The sequence below is a fragment of the Myxocyprinus asiaticus genome, chromosome 20 (genome assembly GCF_019703515.2).
Source record: "Myxocyprinus asiaticus isolate MX2 ecotype Aquarium Trade chromosome 20, UBuf_Myxa_2, whole genome shotgun sequence".
NCBI lineage: Eukaryota > Metazoa > Chordata > Actinopteri > Cypriniformes > Catostomidae > Myxocyprinus > Myxocyprinus asiaticus.
This window is the reverse complement of record NC_059363.1, coordinates 42,446,775-42,465,216: the sequence shown is the minus strand read 5'-3', so window position 1 is coordinate 42,465,216 and position 18,442 is coordinate 42,446,775. Positions and strand designations below refer to the sequence as shown.

The window sequence follows — 18,442 nt, the reverse complement described above, 5'->3', positions numbered from 1 at the left end:
TTTGATGACCTTTGAGCCAATCTTGTAGGAGCCAGTGCTCAGTTTTTGTAGGGCACGGTATGCATCCTGTCGATGCACCATACAGATGTACGCACAGCCTCTGGGAGGAATCATCTGGAACAAAAAGTAGCCGTGAGCAGTAGTCTAAATGAGCCATTGAAAACTTCCAGGTTAAAGCTCTCTAAAAAAAAAGAATGCCTGAGAACCTGTTGAGGTGTCCTGAAATACAAAGCGTTTTTAGGGCACTTCTAATTACACACTGGCCACCAATACTTAGAGACTCCAAAACATGCCTCTTGGCTAAATTGCACTAAACTTCTCTAATTAAAAGGTAAACAGATCTAAGGATTATTGCAGAGCTGAGCTTTCCAGGCTTACAGAGACTCAACTCACATTGATAGATTCAATCTGCCCAAACTCTTCAAAGAGGTTTGTAAGATCTTGTTGGGTGGCCTTCTTGTCCACTTGGCCAACCCATAGAGTAGTGCTGCAAACTGTAAGAGGAAAAAGGAAAAGATGAAACAATATAAGAGGTGTATGATTCTTAAAAATCAAGTTACTTTTGATTACTATTCATTAAAACAATAATTAGTGCCCGACTGATTTATCTTATCCAATATTAGCCTTTCACAGATATATCGGTATCGCCGTATGTGTTTTCCAATATGAAAACTTTTTTTTCAGAACATATAATGCAGAAAACAATGCTTGCGGTGATTTAGAATTGGTGTCATAACGTAGTTTGTCCAGCAGAGTGTGCTCCGACTCCATTGTTTACAGAGCTGAGCTGACGGTGGATCTGCAGACAGTGCAGAGTTAAGCGGTGTCTTCACGGCAAGTTGCTAACTAGTTTGTGAAATACATACTGCAAAGTTAAACAATGACCCCATCATTTTCCCTTTTCAATATAACTAATATAATGTTAACCCTGTCCCTGACAACCATGTCACTCATGTTTATTACTCCTGTTTACTATGTTACCCAGCTATAGTTTGTCAGTGCAGTCAGTAACGTAACAGATTGAAAGCATAAGAGCATCTTTTTGCAGCCCAGCAGACAATGGTGCGGTGATGGATTGTGTCTGATGAGTGTTGATTTCATGCTAAGTTGTTACCTAGTTGGTGAGACACAATGCTGGAAAGTAAATAAACAACACCTGTCTTTACTCTCCGTGACAACGAGCTTATAGCTAACTAGCTAACCACATAGCTACTTTCATTGTTGTCAGCTGAGTGGGAGCTAACGTGTAAACATGTATTTCACCAAACTGTTTAGTTCAGGATTCGCAGTTTGGTACTCCCTTCAACCGAACAATTCCAGTCGTTGCATTATAAAATGTAATATTTAAAAGTCTGGTTTTCCACCGTTGAAAGTTTCCCCCGAACTTGTATAGCAGAATATGGTGTAACACCGCTGCCGCTGTAGATCTCTTGACTTGGCAGGTATAAATGCTTCTTGTTTTACAACCTGCCACTAATTTACTGCCAGTATTAAAATAGTCAGCATTTGACTGATACTACACCGTACTACTGATGTTTATTTAGCTATTTATTTTATTTGAATTTATTCTTTATTTAAATTGTCAGCCATTGACTGATACTAAACATACAGTACTGATACTTATTTAGCTATCATTTTAATTTATTCTTTATTTAAATGGTCCACAACTGACCGACACTGAACATACAGTACTGATGTTTAGCTATTTATTGTATTTTTATTTATTCTTTATTTTCTAAAACCATAAGTACAATAGTACTTGTGGCTTTGGACTCTATACTGACACCTATGGTCCAGTATACTGAAAGTTTGTTTACTAAGTGCTGCCGCTTCACACCAAAAACATTTGCTTATCTTCTGTTTTGTTACTTTTAGTCTGTGTTTTTCTCATCAAACACATACCTTCTATGGACATTCTTATCATTCTGCACTGACAAATCATAGAGGAGGAGAACCAGTGCAACTTAAAGATTTTAATATAATAAAAGTGTGCAGAAATTTCCCGCATTTTGAACTTGGCAATTGTAAGAATTATTAGCCAAATTTCAGGCTCTGACTGCGGGAAATTTCTGCACACTTTTATTCACTTTACAGTGCAGCTGGGAATTAGTAAACAATACATACAGATGAACAAATCAAATCAATAAACTTGTTTTTGTATCAAACTGTAATTCCAGAAGCTGTGCGAGTAAATTCGCTCCGTCTCTCTCTCTCTCTCTCATGCAGCTGTCAGCAGTGTCGGAGGTGTAAGCACGCGCAGTGAGAAAGTGCTTTGTCACATAGGTACTAAACTTAAGATGTTACAGATGTTTAAACCTTTCTAAACCTGTTAATACGACATGCAAAAGCCTCCATGAGCGACGCGATAAAACTATATAGTTTGTTTATAATCAACAAAGCTGTTAACATTGAAAGCGCTTGCACCTTTCATATATTGGCGCTCCTTCATTATTCATAATATTTGAAAGAAAGGCAGAAATAGCAAAAATGCTTTGTGTAATGTACCAGCTGCATGGTGAAGAGAGACGCGTAAACACCTATAACATCTCATCTCTAGTTCCATCCAGGGTCGGAAATTAATGGGCTCTGGGCAAAAAAAATTCCCTGCAATCTGATATGGTTCAAAATTAATATATCCATAACGTTCTTCATTTTAATTTCTGCTGAACATTGTTTGTTTTGTGATGTCCGTTGTGCAGATGTTGCCGAGTCAGTGGCGGAGGCTCGTGCTATAAACACGCACAGACGGGCACTCTGCTTCTCACGCTCCACATCAGTTCGGTGTCGTGCTCCTGCGCTAAAATGATCAAATGCTACAATGCTGTTAATTATAATATTAACAAAAATAATATCCTGATGTTAAATATAACTTTATTAATGATACAATAATAATTTTACAGAACATTAACCACTTTTGGTGTATGAATCATATCTCTGACTAATGTTCCCCGTTTTATTAAATGGCTTGAATGAGTTGCTAAGTTTTTTTATAAGCTCCTCATTCCAAATCTGTAGAAATGATGTCATCTACTGCTCTGTGTCGGAGCAGTTGTTTTGTAGGCTGTTAATTTAATAGCCAAAATATTTGGAAACATGTGAATGAGAAAAATACATTTGTTTCAGTAACAATGCAATGTAGAGATCATGCAATTTTGTAATTATTGAAACATGCCATTTTAAAACTGAATTCATTGTTTAAAGTATTTGACATAAAAGGATGATGGAGTCATAAGGCTAGGAAAAAAATAAGGTAAAAATAAATGCCCCCCATATGAGCCGTGTAAGGGGGCATTTTCAGAAATGAATTTCAGGCTCTGACTTTTTTATAATGTAATGTTCTCTTTTGGCCTACGGCCCTCATTCATGTTTGACTTTTGGCCCTTCGTAGGAAAAAGTTTGGGCACCTCTAATCTAGACTGATATAATTCGAGCTTCACTTGAAGAAATCGCTGGATTTGTGCATGTTTTTGTGAGATTACTGAATGAAATCTTTGAAAGAAATTAAATACCTGCATATTTTCAGACAATATATGATAGAAATTGTATTGCTATCATTAGACAAGACAGTTAAAAGGTACAAGGAAGTGTTAAGAACAGATATGGGGAATAAAACGCATACACACTCTATCATGAGCTCATGCGCGTCTGCTCAGGGACTGGGTCTGCTTGAATGAGACTTTGTTACACACTATTATTGTGGTAACAAGATGACACATAACAGCAAAAGGAACAGTCATTCACGAGTCTCAGATGGCTCTTCCACTTAAAAAGCAGGCGGTTTTTGGCGCCGTGACGACTTGCGAAACTAATCGTCCAAACGGGAAAATATATCGTCCAATGCCAATAATTAAAAAATATGAAATATCGGCTGTTTTTTTTCAGCCTCACTGATATATGACGACTACAAACAATAAACTGATGCCTAAAGCCACCTTTCGTAAATGTCTAATCAACCCTTTATTCATCTGCCACAATAATACATTTCAATCTAATTATCTAAATTATTCATTATATATATTTTATTAAAATTATTTACATTATCTTTATTTGGGGCCCTTTCTCAGTGAATTTTAATATGCGAATAATTCATCGGAATATCAGGTAATTAATTCGATAAAAAATTTTGATCTATTGACGGCCCTAATTTCCCACAAATTGGACCTCCTTTTTAAGCCCAGACCCTATTGTAATTCACAAGAAATGTACTTCATAAGAATGTATTCAGTTAAACTTAATTTTAACATTTTCTGAAGAAAATGTGAGTGGCAAACTCGCTGCCACAATGCCCGAATCAGGACGTCGCTTCGTGGTTGCTAAAGTGTTTTGAGCAGTTGTTAGTACATTGCCATGTGGTTGTTAGGGTGTTCTAAAGTGGCTGCTTACTAGCTCAAAGTAAAAGAGCCCACCCCCAAATCTGATACAATTTTATGGGGGGGAAAAGAATTGGTTCCTCCCTCCAAGAATTCCTACCACTGAGAAACTTTGAGCGGATGGGAGGAAGCCCTTTTTTCTGTCGTTCCTTTTCTCTTTCCCGTGCTCGTCGTTCACTGGAATAAGAACGGGAGGACTTCCTTTTTCGGTCTCTTGACCGTGACCGTGACCGCTTCCTGTGTTTACGCTTCCGTGAGCCAGAACGTGACCTTGACCTCCTTCTCTTGGGTGACCTGGGGTTAAAGAAAGATTAACATGAAAACATACCAACCTATGGTTAGAAGTTGGAAAGGGGGCAACTCTGACAAAGCAAGTGAGGACTGTTTAACAAAATACCTAGAGCGAGATCTCGAACGCGTTCTTGAGCAGGTGCTGCTGGTTTTCTTCTCTTCAGATTCAAAGATCTCCTCGTCTACAGTATCCTGTCCTTCATCAATATCCATGTCCTGCAATGCACACAACTGTTAAACTACTGCCAATTCATGACTTCTAAAACAGGCATTTCCCCTCAAATAAGATATTATTATATCTGGACTTGCCTGTTGTTGGTTATCAATGGAGTCATCCAATTTTGCTTCTTGTTCAGAGACCTGTGGTGGGGCACTGTTTTGGCCCGGAGGGGCAGAATTGTCAAGACCAAAGATGCTTTCCTGGCCTTCAATGGTCATGGGCTGTCAAAAATGAAGTGCATTAATATAAACATCAGGGTATGAAAATGTTCACCAGGGCTTGGGTCAAAAATGCAACTGAAAGTGACAAAAATGTCCCAGATATTTAAAATTTGGGGTCAGAAAAACACACCCATAGATCATTTCTAATTAGATTATATTCTATAAGACCTACATTTTAATGGGTTTTAGGCTACTCTAGAAACTGCAGTGACTGTATCGGTCAGATTTGTGTATTCACAGTCTCAAGGGGCAAGAGTTTGTAGCTAATATCAAGGATGTAAAAGTGTATAAGTTTAAGAATTTGCCAGTAATATGAAGTGTACATGAACAGTTATGTTTCCATCCAAGTTACAAATGTAATTATTGTGAAAAATGTGAATTGTGCAAAACAATTTATGAATAAAGCAGCATTTCTATCCCATGTGTTCAAACTAACAAAATCGTCACTTCAGGGGAAATTGGCACAAAATATAAATGGAAATGGAAGTTGTATGGAAGTCTTTTGTTTAATGTAATTACTTTATATATATATAACTTGTATAATACGTTTCCACTGTTATGCAGATGATACCCAACTTTATATTTCTTCTAAACCCAACGAAAATTCACAAGTCTCCAAATTAGCAGAGTGAATCAATGAAATCCAAGATTGGATGGCAAGAAATTTCCTTCTACTCAATTCCGACAAAACAGAGGTACTAATAATTGGACCAAAAACCTCTAAAATACTATTTGACTCTCGATGGATGTACTGTTATGTCGTCTTTTTCAGCAAAGAACTTGGTGTTATATTTGATACTAATCGGTCCTTTGAAAATCAAATTTCCAATGTTTGTAGAACAGCATTCTTCCACCTAAGAAACATTGCTAAGTTACGACACATGCTCTCTGTTGCTGATGCCGAAAAATGTATTCATGCATTCATGACCTCAAGACTAGATTATTGTAATGCATTATTGGGAGGATGCCCAGCAAGTTCAATAAATAAACTTCAATTGGTTCAAAATGCAGCAGCCAGAGTGCTGACTAGAACCAAGAAATGTTATCGTCGTTACATTGGCTACCTATTAAATTCCGTATTAATTTTACATTTTAGTTAACTACATACAAAGCTTTGAATGGTCTAGCTCCACAGTACTTAAGTGACCTTCTGACATGCTATATTCCATCACGTTCATTACAGTCACAAAATTCTGGCTTGTTAATAATTCCAAGAATATCAAAATCCACAAAAGGAGGTAGATCCTTTTCATACTTGGCTCCTAAACTATGGAACAGTCTCCCTAACACTGTTCGGGATGCAGACACACTCAGTTTAAGTCTCGACTAAAGACTCATCTGTTTAGCCAGGCATACACCTAATTTATCCATCAACTCACAATTAGGCTGCTTTAGTTGGGTCTGCCGGTACCAGAAACATCCATCATGATCTATAACTCTTCATAAAACTGAATGGCATCTACGCTAATATAATTCTAATTGTTTCCATGTCTCAACCTCGGGATTCATTTCCTGAGGTTATCAGAGCCAGCCAGATCCAGCTCCATTCCTGCTTGGTGTCGGACTCCACTGCTATGTGTCGCTGAGTGATGACGACAAACTACAGCCAGTGCTAGCCAGACATCACTTCAGTTGTTTGACTTCAGAGGATGAACTGATACCAACTACAACTGTAAGACATCAGATCCTTCATATGCCACTGCCTGAACCTTGGACTTGGGATGGACCCCGACGAAATGACCTGCAGGTTGAACTGCAATGCACCTCATCACTTATCTCTGCCTGCATCACCTTGGTCTAATGATGGACTACACTCTTGAAATGGAATACATAGACTATCAATTTATTGCCAACAAAAGACTTCATCAGCAAATTAACAAAGGACAATGCATCTATGTGAACTTCTGCAGTTAATCCAGAATGAACTTCAAAAGACATTAGTCATTAAACTTCCAGTTCTTACAAAATCTGTTTAAACACTGGCCCTTAACTCTTAATTTACAAATTTAAAATCATAACTTGCACTACACACAAATAACTATTACTGGCATTATATTCATGATGTTAGCCAGAGGGGAACTGGCCCCCACAGTGAGCCTGGTTTCTCCCAAGGTTATTTTTCTCCATTAACCAACACCTTATGGAGTTTTGTGTTCCTTGCCACATTCCCCTTCAGCTTGCTCACAGGATTTCTAAATACAATTCATATTTAATTATTTGATTTCTATACACATTTTACAATCTTATTTAATCAAACTACACAATGATCACTGTAAGACATTACAGATAGTTTCATTTTTTTTTTTTTTTATGCATAATTTCCTTTAAAGCTGCTTTGAAACGATGTGTGTTGTGAAAAGCACTATACAAATAAAAATTACTTGAATTGCGGTTTACAGAGCGAAGGCAAAACGCTTTCAAGAACCTCATGTTTGCTTGCAATCTGCGGCAGATGCCTTATATCTGGGAACTCAAGCATGTCTGGCAGTTCTGGGTGGTAATAATAGCCAGTTTTGAGCAAATTATTTAGTCACATGATTTTATTGAGGCAAAGTCAAGTGACTTTCTTGATGTGCATTTAGGAGTTTATTTGGTAAATGTGTTTCCATCGTAGGTTATTCAAGTCGTCTTATCAAACAAACATATTATCCACCTCAAGCACGCATATATGTTTATGCGCATTTAGGAGATTTTATTCACATCTTGGTGTTTTCATCCAGCATTTTTTATGCAACATCCAAAAATTCATACACAAATATGTGGATGGAAAACCCAGCTATTGTCTATGGTGGTTAATATAAAGCGTTATTTTGCTTAATGAAAAATGCAAAAATCAGCTTATTGCATAGGCACTAATGTATCTGTTGGTTTTTCTCTTATTATTATTCATGTGCATTTTCTGCCAATGGAGTCTATTTCAACCCTTTGAACCGTAAGGTAAAAAGTTGTGAAATTTGGCACACTGATAGAGGACAGCCTCAACTATATCTGGCCCAAATTTGGGTTGTCTAGCTCAAACCCTCTAGTGCCACTATCTGTTCAAAGTTGCACTTATATTTATGCTTATAACTTTTGAACTGTACGGCCTTGAATCCAAATTCTTTTTTCCTCTGATTGATTGGCAATATGGCCTCAAATAAAGGTTAAAACAATGTCCCTGAAAACCAATTCTAAACAAAAACAAATGCCTCATCCTTTCGCTGATTTTGTACCTTCTGTTGATGCTGCTGGTGCTCCAGTAGTTGTTTCTGAAACTGCTCTAGGTTTTGCTGCTGGAGTTGCTCAGCCAGCTGATGGAATATTGAGTTATTGATGGACTCAGACACCACAGGTCTACAGTGAAGACAGAGACAAAAACAATGACTGTTCCCTGTTTTTGTTCTTTATCAAATAGCTTTCTTTGAAAAAAGTGCACAAACACAACATACAACTGAGATGATGCAGCATCTTTTTTTGAATCCTCATTGCGCTCCGACTCATTCCCAAAATCGAACTGACCCAAAAGCTTCTGCAACAATACATAACAAATAAGATGAGAGAAAGTAGTTCAGTGTCACCATGGATAATGGAGTAGTGTTATTCAAGGCTTAGGACAAGGTGTAAGAGGCACTGTTTTAATTTATTATGGCACAAACACTTTGTGTCTGTGTGCAATTTCACCTTGTTGAAGGAGGACACTCTCTGCTCCAGTGGGTTGAGTGTGTTGGCTGCTGCGGCTGCAGTGAGCTGCGCAGTCAGGGCCTGCAGCTGCACCACCAGCCCTGCATCCAGCGCCTGCAGCAGAGAAGGCTGTGGCTTCTGCTGCTGCATCTGCAGGCTTTGCACCAGCTGCTGCAACTATAAACACAAACCTGTTACAACAGAGCAGAACATACAGCTGTGCAGAGAGCGCATTGTGAGATGAGAAATCATACCTGTTGGCCCTGAGGGCTCTGTAAGATCTGAGCGACTGCAGCCACTGTGTCTGTGTTGGAGATCTGAGACGCCCAGTCTGGGAGACTTGGCACGATGTTGGCTGGGGTGGCTGGAGTTGCGGGAGTTCCTTTAAGGAAATAAAGAATATACACAGATTTTAAAACATTTATAATCTTACATACACTCCCAATCAAAAGTTTGGACAAACTTGACTGAATTTAAATTTCTCATGATCACTTAAACTCTTCCGCCTGCAGTTTTTCACACCCAAATCTAAAAGCTCACATTATACGCATACAGTGGTTTAACTGCAAAATATTGGACTCATTTTACAGAAAATCCCCCAGATTTCTTACGATGAACATTTTTTTTTTTTTTTTTTTTTATGTCTTTGAAAGCCTGTGATTCCGGCTCTGTTTGCTCTATGTCCCTGCAAAAGTGTTCAAACTAGGTGGCAGCAAGTACTAGGAAAACAAATTTGTAACAGCTGAGCGCTCACCATGTGCTTGTCCATAGGCATTCAGTCTATTTTGTGATCCCACTTACATTTCCCACTGTTTAGTTGAAAGTTTCAGGAGTTAAAAACCTTTTGATCTAATGGCTCATGCTTAAATGCATGAAAATCATTTCACAAGTAATTTGGCTAATATTGAGTATGGTGCTAACAACACCACGGTTGCGGGATCGATTCCCAGAGAACTAAAAATTGGCAACATTTTTAGCTCACCACTTTGGATAAGTGTCAGTCAAATACTTAAATATAATGTTTAAGTAATAGTAGACCAAAATAAATTGTGCATACATGTGAATTCATTTACAAAACAAAAATTTTATTATAAAAATATTTGTTTTGAAATAGATGACCAGATAAAACAGCCATTAAGTAACCAGCATATGTGGGTATTCCTTCAATACAGTTTAAAAAGTAGTGGTGCACTGATCAGGAAATTCGAGGCCGATTCAATGGCCGATATTTTAACACTGTGATCAGCCGATACCGATCTGATCACCGATTTGTCTTTTTAAAGTGCCCTTTGCCACACATTTGCAAGTTATATGCTGTAGTAATATGATAATGCCCCACACTGTAAAATTACATTGTTTACATAAACTGTGAATGTGACCCCCACATTAACTCTTACATACACATGTAATTCATGCACATTTTTAAAACAAACCGGCATATTCATCTAAATAACAGCATGTCTAAAAGTTTAAATTAGCAAATGCTTAGAATTGCCAACAACTCACCCTCCAGTGGCCACAATGTTATACTTCAAGGGCTGAGCAAGTGCGTATTCATTAGTGTAGCAGTGTGTGTGTGTGAGATTTCGTGCATGATACAAATGAAAAAAGATCGGCTCTGAATGTAGACACGATCAGCTGATCACCGGTTTAAAGAGTACTTTTACTACTCTAAAGAACAAATAATAAGACAGCAAAAATCAACTTAAAGCTAAAATATAAGACAGTGGTAGTGTAAATCCATGATTTCTGCAGCTATAGATAAAACATACAATGACAGAGAACACAGCAAAAAAAAAAGATGAAAGATTAAAATGAAAGATAACATACTCAGTCTTGTTTTGATCAGTGCTGTCAGTCGATTAACATATTTCAACGTAATTCAATCGCATGCATTTTTCATTGTTCATCGAGTAATTGAACATTTTGAAAGTGCTGAAATTTAACCCCATTTATACTTTTCCTGACAAAATACATTGTTTCATTTTAGAAAAGAAAACAAATGTAACAATGTTTATTAATTTTCCAAACAAAGCATTTCACAGTATAAAGATAGAAATGCACAAAAAAAAAAGAAAAAAAAAGCACCAATTCAAGTAACATTAAACGTTTTCCAAAGTCTAAGGGGGAGTTTGACAAACTGAAAGAACTAGTCCCCATAGGTTGCCCATTCACTGCAATGGGCATTATATCTCATCCTCCACAATATTAATCATGGCTATCCATTTTGCTACAGCAATCGTGAAGCTGCATTCACAAGATTTGCTTTTCACATTTATTTATGCTTTGAACACTGCAAAGAACATCTTGTTTCACTTTTAGCGCTGGTACTGCCCACGTCACCATACTTCATCCTAATTGTCTGGTAATGCGCAATGCAGTGGGGAAATGCTGACGCTTCACTCTAGCGAGTCATGTGAATATGGTTTTATTCTGTCCAATCTGAGTTTGTGTTGAGAAAAAAAAAATAAAAATCACTTTACCATTGACACGGAATCGCTGTTGTGTGTCTGTAGTGTGTATGTCAGTGTAATGATCTCAGACACATCGCATTGGACAAGATTCCGCCTTATTTCAACCCCAAAAAATTCTGAATCTAAATGTCAAATTGGTAAATGCATTAATTGCATAAAAAAAATACAAAAAAAAAAACAAACAAAAAAATGCATTAAACATGTTAAATTAATTGCATACATTAACACTTCAATTTCGATAGCTCTAGTAATTGTGCAATCAATGTACTGGTATATCAAATCATATATCAAGTCAAAGCAGTGCAACTGGTTTCTCTGAACCTAAAACACATTGCCACCTTAGTGCATTGTCACAGGATGCATTTCGTGCATATAACTTACCAGGGGTAGTGCTGTTCATGGGTACAGCACTACTGGCAGAGACGGGCGTGACGCTGGGGGGTGGGAGCCCTGCTGCCATATCCAGAAGAGGCTGGATGATGTCACTCTTGAAGACATTGTTCTTCTGCCATAGGTTCAGCACTCGGACAATCTTACTCTGGAATGCAAATACAGGAAGAGTGCATAGACTGTGTATAGGCAAGTCTTTTTCCCAAGTAATTACACTGGGAATACGAAGAAGGAACGCACCTTGTCATCAGTGGGGCAGCGGTAGAGGTTCTGGAACGTTGCAATAATGTTTTTACTAAAGCGGGGAGCAAAAACATCTTTTTCTTGACCAAACTGGTGACGAGACTGCCGCACAATGGAGTCGATCACATACAGACCAGGAACTTTGTACTCGGGCTTGCACTACACATACACACAGAATCGCGAAATGAAGAGAATGACGAAAATCTGCAGCTAGTTTGGAACAAAACATTGCTAAAATAACTCTAAATGGATAAAACATTTAATTTTGCTTTCAAGTTCTGCTTAAAAATATCTGTTTCAGTACAAATAAATATATTAGCAAGGCAATAAGCACTGACCTTTTGAATGAATTTCTCCACACTTTGGACGACATGCTTGTAGAACTGAAAAAGAGCACAAACATAAGAAAAGATCAGTTTTTTCATTTGACAATTAAGTGCAAGATAATTGCATTAAATGGAGATGCCAAGATGGCATTTCACTTTCATCTGGTCACTGACCAAACCAACCAAAAAAATAAATATCTAAAACTAGCCATGCTGACTCAAACAATTTAATGAGAACTTTCAGTGCATCAGTGACTTTTAACAATTTGTACCATTTAGAAAATTCCATGGTTTGCTTAACTCACCTTTGCAACTACCAGCACTATATACTTTAAGCCTTATACTGAATGATGTGTGCACTAAAAGGAACGTTGCACTTATGATTAGGGATGTGCGAGACTAGTCGACTAGTTGAATAAACGGTTCTGATGCTGCTACTCGACACTGGAATTACTAGTCGGTTAATATTTTCCCCCCATTAAACTGATCATAATTTTTACACATTTACGTTTGGCTTTATATATTTTTTTTTTTTTTTTTTTTTTTTTACAGAGGCTACACTTAAATTACTGTCATATTAATGTTACATATTTTAAATAGAATTAATAATACAAATATTATTTAAAAAAAGAGGATATCTGGAGCAGATACAGAGTTTAATTTCACCTCAGGCTACGCGTGCTTCTTCCCTCTCACTCGCGGCGCGCACAGGAAAATGTCCTCTCGCTAGACAAGCAAACTCAGCAAAGTAGTTATGAAATCACTCCGGTGGCGCGGGAATCGGCTTTCCAAATGTTTGAAAGTCCCTAATGATGTTTTCACATTTGAGTCTTCTTTACATCTGTGCATGCTTGGATGTTATTTTTCCACTGAGCGGGCTTTTTCCAAGCACAGGATAGCCGCCTCAGGTGAGTCAAGTCCTGTCTTTCACCAGACCACGTCGACGTGTTAATTTTACTCATCAAAAAATGTATGCTTTTAAGTAGCCTAGAAAATAACTGTTTTAGACTAGATATGCCATTTTTTTTAATCTGCTGATTAAGAATGTTATTTTCAACGAGGTTCCGACTGCTTAAAGTGTTAAGCTATCTTTTATTCTGTGTGCACGTCATGTTTAGAATACATTAGGTTTATTATAGGCTACATCACAGGCCTATTTTTTCTATCCTATAGCTACTTTTTTATATTTTTTTTACATCGTAACTGTTATTGGTTAACGTTCTTTACCGAACAAATGTCATATTAGATCAATGGTTAATGCTCGACTGCATGTCGTGAAATACGCGCAACTTTTCAGCGCATTTTTTTCTCTCATAGATTTGTCTTAGTCTACCTGTTAATTATTTTCAACAATGTCCTGACTGTTTTAATATGTTAAGTAACTTTTACTTGGTGATTTCCATTTAGAAAAGGCTTTTAGGGTTGTTCCATTAATCCTGCAATATTCATTCAATTGTTTTCAATAAATGTCTATTAAATATTCACTAACGTTGATTCAGTGATTGCGTGTCATGTTCTATATTTAAAGTACAGTGATCATAATTCAAAGCAAGCACGTCGCAGATAAATGCCCCTTTTCTGTGGAATTTAGCATTGGATTTGGAATAGATTAAGTATTTTAAATGGGTTGCTCAATGCTCAATGTTTTTTTTTTTTGCTGTTTTCTGAAGGTTGGTTTCTCTTTAGACTAGTCGACTAGTCAGTTACAAAACTTCCATTTAAACGACAGTCAAATTAGTCGTAGCGCACATCCCTACTTATATGTAAGTGCCCAAAGGCACAAATGAGAGAACATGAGTATTCAGTATTAGATCACAAATGGATAGCACTGGATAGTCAAGTGTAAAAGCACCCAAGACACATTGTTATCGGATCACTGAAAGCACAGTATTAGTAAACTCTAAAGGCAGATAACCGATTAATAGGCTGATAGTTTTTATAAATCGATTTATAGAAGTAAAAAAATCGTATTCTTTTTTTACTATGACGTGCACAGACAAAGAATCCAAAATGAATAAAATCCCAGATGCAGTTTATTGTTCAACCAAAATAAATGAAGATTTGGTGCATAATGTTGGACTTTGAAGTATAAACAAGCCCAAAGTACACAGGGGACACTTATTTTGAAATTACAAAATTATAAAAAAAAAAAAAAAAAAATAAAAAAATAAATAAATATCTGCATAGATTTTTGCCAATAACTATAGTTCAAAAAAAGCAACTATTAGCACCGATTAATCGGTAAAACCGATATATCATTCTACCTTCATTTCTAATACCGTTTTTATCCACATACAACTACATACGTAATGCAGAGGTTACACTACCAATAATTACTATATCAAATATCCCATGAATTAATCCGCTAGAGCACCTGGAATCACCTTGTTTCTCCCCCAAATTCTCACTCAATGTCTATTTTTGCACCGTCTTAAACGCAATTAGCATCTATTACTGTGGGAATGTTTCTAAATACGATAGACCACTTAACATTTTTTTTTTTTTTTATCTGTCAAAAGGAGTGAAAACATTTCGAATTATCCATCAATGCTTTAAAAATTCAGTAAATGATGGAAAAAACATTTGTTAACACAACCTCTGATGGAACCTCTGAAGTGCAGTTTTCCCATTTTGTGGTTAAGTGCGATCAGGTCAGATAATAAGGCACTGAAATGCAAGGCGTAAATGCAATCCAACTAAAGAAAATCCAGTTACGTATATGGAATGCATGTTAATGTGTTAATGACAGAGTCAAAAATTAACTTCTTGAAATACCTACAATGGCAGTTGAATTGAGAATATTTCTTCCTAGCCACGAACTTTGCATTACTTAAAAACAATTTAAAAAAAAATGCCTACATGCATATATATTGACTGAAACAGTGATTCTAAACTGGTTTCACTTCAGGACCAGGCTTTACTTTAAACATCAAGTGGCGACCCAACACTGTGCCTAATTGTTTATCAAAAAAATTTGTTTTTGATGGTTTCATGTCCTTGTTGTAAGTGAGCACTAAAGTGTATTTAATGCCGTCTGGGTCCAGTTCTCTTTAACCTTGCAAATGGTTTATTGCATTTTATTATTTGCATTCAGCACACTTTGCCCTGCTGTCTGCGACCCTATCAGAACACACCTGCAACCCAACTGGGGACCCACCATTTGAGTGCCACTTGATGAAGGAATTTAGCAGTTTTTTACAACTGCAGATAATTGCTGCACTCGAGCCAGTCTCTCGTGAAACACCACATCTAACAAGACTGTGATTGTGATTTTGTTTCTCATATTTAATCTCAGAACATGTCAGAACTATGTTGCACTGGTTCAATATAACTACAGGCAACCATGAAGAAATAATGAAATTGTGAAGAGGAAAGCATTCAACTGGATCAAAGAATACAGCGAGACTGTTTGAATTGCATTTGTTGACCATCCTACAGCCATGCAACTGCTAAAATTTCAGTAAATGTAGGGCCCTATGATTTCTGCGATGTGGATTTGCTGAATCATTCAATAAAATCATGCTTTCTGCCTCATTCTATGAACAGAACCCACATGAGATTAGTAAAAGAAGCTGTTATAACCACTCAATGATAATCTAAAGATATTTGCAGTAGATAACGTGAAATTTTAAATTCTGCATTCGTATCACAACGAATTTGTGAAAATAGTCCACGTAAGATCATAAGACATTTATTGCTACTGCAAAGATTGGTGTTGGGTGATATGAGTGTTACTATGGCAGACAGATAGCAGGATTAGTCAGTGGACAAAAGAATAGTAATTAGAGGCACATCAATGTGTCACAAATGTGAATGGTTTACAGACTGCTGATCAGTCCAAAAATGACCATTTCTAACACTCGCCATGTGTCCCTGCATTACAAACTAGATAAATCAGCCTCCGAAGGGCACTCTGAAGGAAGTACAATCATAGCAGCCATGCTGTAATATCGATTTAAACAGAATTTCCAATAAAAATTACTTAAACAGTATTTGAGCCCCGCACCTTTCAGCCCTCCAAAACTCTCACAGTGGACGGTAAAGTCTGGGAAGGGAATAGGGCATAGAGATGATAACTTCTCATTGAAACACTTGTGTTGTTGTTGTTGCTCTTCTTCTCTGCTTTGTGTTACGTTCAACTTCCGAGTTAAATACACGTAGTGCAGCACCCGTTTTTCGGAGCATATGCATAACGGCGAGGCACACTGTGGACCGACCGATGTGTATACATGCTAGACGGAACCAATCTGCAACCGCATTAACTAGATTTGTTAGTTCGATTTCGCAAAAAAAAAAAAAAAAAACCAAAAAAAAAAAAAAAAAACGGCAAGTTATGATTTCGGCCAGACTAACGTGTTTACATTACATTTTAAAAAGATGAATTATTGCTTTAGTCCAATTGAATTCAGACTTTTAAAATATGTAAATGCACTCATTCTTGCCAAAGGTTTGCTGCAGGTTCACCACTACTGGTGAAGAGCTGCAAACTTCTGGCAATAATTTACACAACTCGAAAATGACAAATTTGCCAGAACTCTAAATTTTTATAAGGGCAGTCATAAAAAATGAATTAATTATAAAACACGGAATGTCACAGAACTTGATATATTTGGGATAAATTAATGAATGGAAAAATGAATCAAATGAAAATCATGATATGTCAGTACAGGGGTGTCCAAAGTCTGGCCCACAAGCTATCGGCGGACCTCCGACTGCTCCGATATGGCTCGTGAAACATTTTAGAAATTCAAAAGAATTTGGCCCGCTATGGATAAATGATACGAAACTCATTTTCTGGACAATGGACTTTGCTATCATGTACAGTCACTATTCACAGCACATAGTCTCCACTAGTGCGTTCTGTGCTGTCGAAATCAGCTTCATCCACTTGCACTCATTACTTCCAAGGATGAAGCACCACCAAGAAAGAATAATGCAATTATTAAAGGATTGGCATCAAGTTAGATACTTCACTCATACTTCGTTTAATGATTGAAGGCCTGTTCACACCAAGTCCGTTTTTTTTGGAGCAGCAACAATGCATCCTTTTTCCGCTATTCATATCAGGTCCAACAAATTGTCCACGGACAATCTGAAGGTTTCTTTTACGGAGAATGGTCAGATTTTATTTTTCTTCGAACTGCGATGAAAACTGACTGTTCAATGAGATGAGCTTTTTGTAATTTTTCCAGAGACTTGCAGCTGCTCAGTCCAGCGTGTTGGTGGCCCTAATCAACCGGCAAACACCGGCATTGGACAGGCATCTGATACCCCCAAAAATCATATACTTAAAAATAAGTAGTTGCAGTTCAAACATAAATCCTGTCTGTTTTTGAAAGTCTGCATATGGTGTTTTGTCTTAATGTACATTATTTAATATGTAGCCTATATCACAGTGCCTGTTATATTCTCATGGCATTAAAAACAGCAGCGAGGCTCGGTAATTCGTTTGCACTAAACTCGTAGTAAAATCCCATAAAAAGACCCTTTACATGCAATATTCTACTGCAGACAAACAAAATACAGAACCACACTGCTATTTTTATTGCAAGGATAATAAAGTACTGCAATAATTTAAAGACAGTGAGCCAGTGTTTTCTTATATATTATTTGTAATATTATGCATAATATTTTATAATATACCTGTTATTCTTAACTTACATTATTACACGTGTATTTATATCACTGTTTCTTGTGTTATATTATCAAGGCATTATAAAAAGTGAAGTTGGCTTCAGGAGTCAGTTTGGAATATACTCGCAGCAAAATACACGTGCAAATAAATATCCAACAGCGCTCTTTACTCATCTCACTCGCATAAAAATAACTGATTATATACTCCTCAAAATGCATCAACACCATGGAAAGAACATAATGAATCAGTTATGCCAAATTAGGTAAATAAATGTTTTAACAGCGTTCAATATATTAATCTCTAACAGCTGAAGGTGTGGGCAGGAGACCGGTATAAATGTTAGTAGATCAGCAAAAGCGCCGCCTACTGTACATTGGTAAAATATTTTTTCGCTTCATTTTGTAACTGACTCTGTGTGAATAGACCTTCCTCCAGAGGTTTGTCTCGCAAAATCGTAATGGATTTGGTGTGAACAGGCCTTAAATGTCACGATACCATGTGTCATACAACTGATTAAGGCTGCTGTTGTGTGAGCGGCTGTACGGAGAAGCGCAGACTGACCATACTCTTCCAGAATGTCCTCTGTAGCACTGGGAACTATGATGTAATTAA

General features: G+C 37.1%; 1 protein-coding gene across 4 annotated transcripts in view; it reads right to left on the bottom strand.

Moving 5' to 3' along the window:
• Positions 1–18,442, bottom strand: part of scaf8 (SR-related CTD-associated factor 8) — a 63,559-nt gene that overhangs the window by 6,927 nt on the left and 38,190 nt on the right. For all 4 annotated transcript variants that reach the window (XM_051646179.1, XM_051646182.1, XM_051646181.1 and 1 more), the window contains 12 exons: positions 12,208–12,252; positions 11,867–12,028; positions 11,618–11,774; positions 9,017–9,144; positions 8,763–8,939; positions 8,531–8,610; positions 8,315–8,435; positions 4,971–5,102; positions 4,768–4,877; positions 4,471–4,664; positions 394–494; positions 1–114 (listed from right to left, as the gene is read on the bottom strand). In XM_051646179.1, coding sequence (XP_051502139.1) covers positions 1–114; positions 394–494; positions 4,471–4,664; positions 4,768–4,877; positions 4,971–5,102; positions 8,315–8,435; positions 8,531–8,610; positions 8,763–8,939; positions 9,017–9,144; positions 11,618–11,774; positions 11,867–12,028; positions 12,208–12,252 — 1,521 coding nt within the window. The remainder of the gene's footprint in view (positions 115–393; positions 495–4,470; positions 4,665–4,767; positions 4,878–4,970; positions 5,103–8,314; positions 8,436–8,530; positions 8,611–8,762; positions 8,940–9,016; positions 9,145–11,617; positions 11,775–11,866; positions 12,029–12,207; positions 12,253–18,442) is intronic.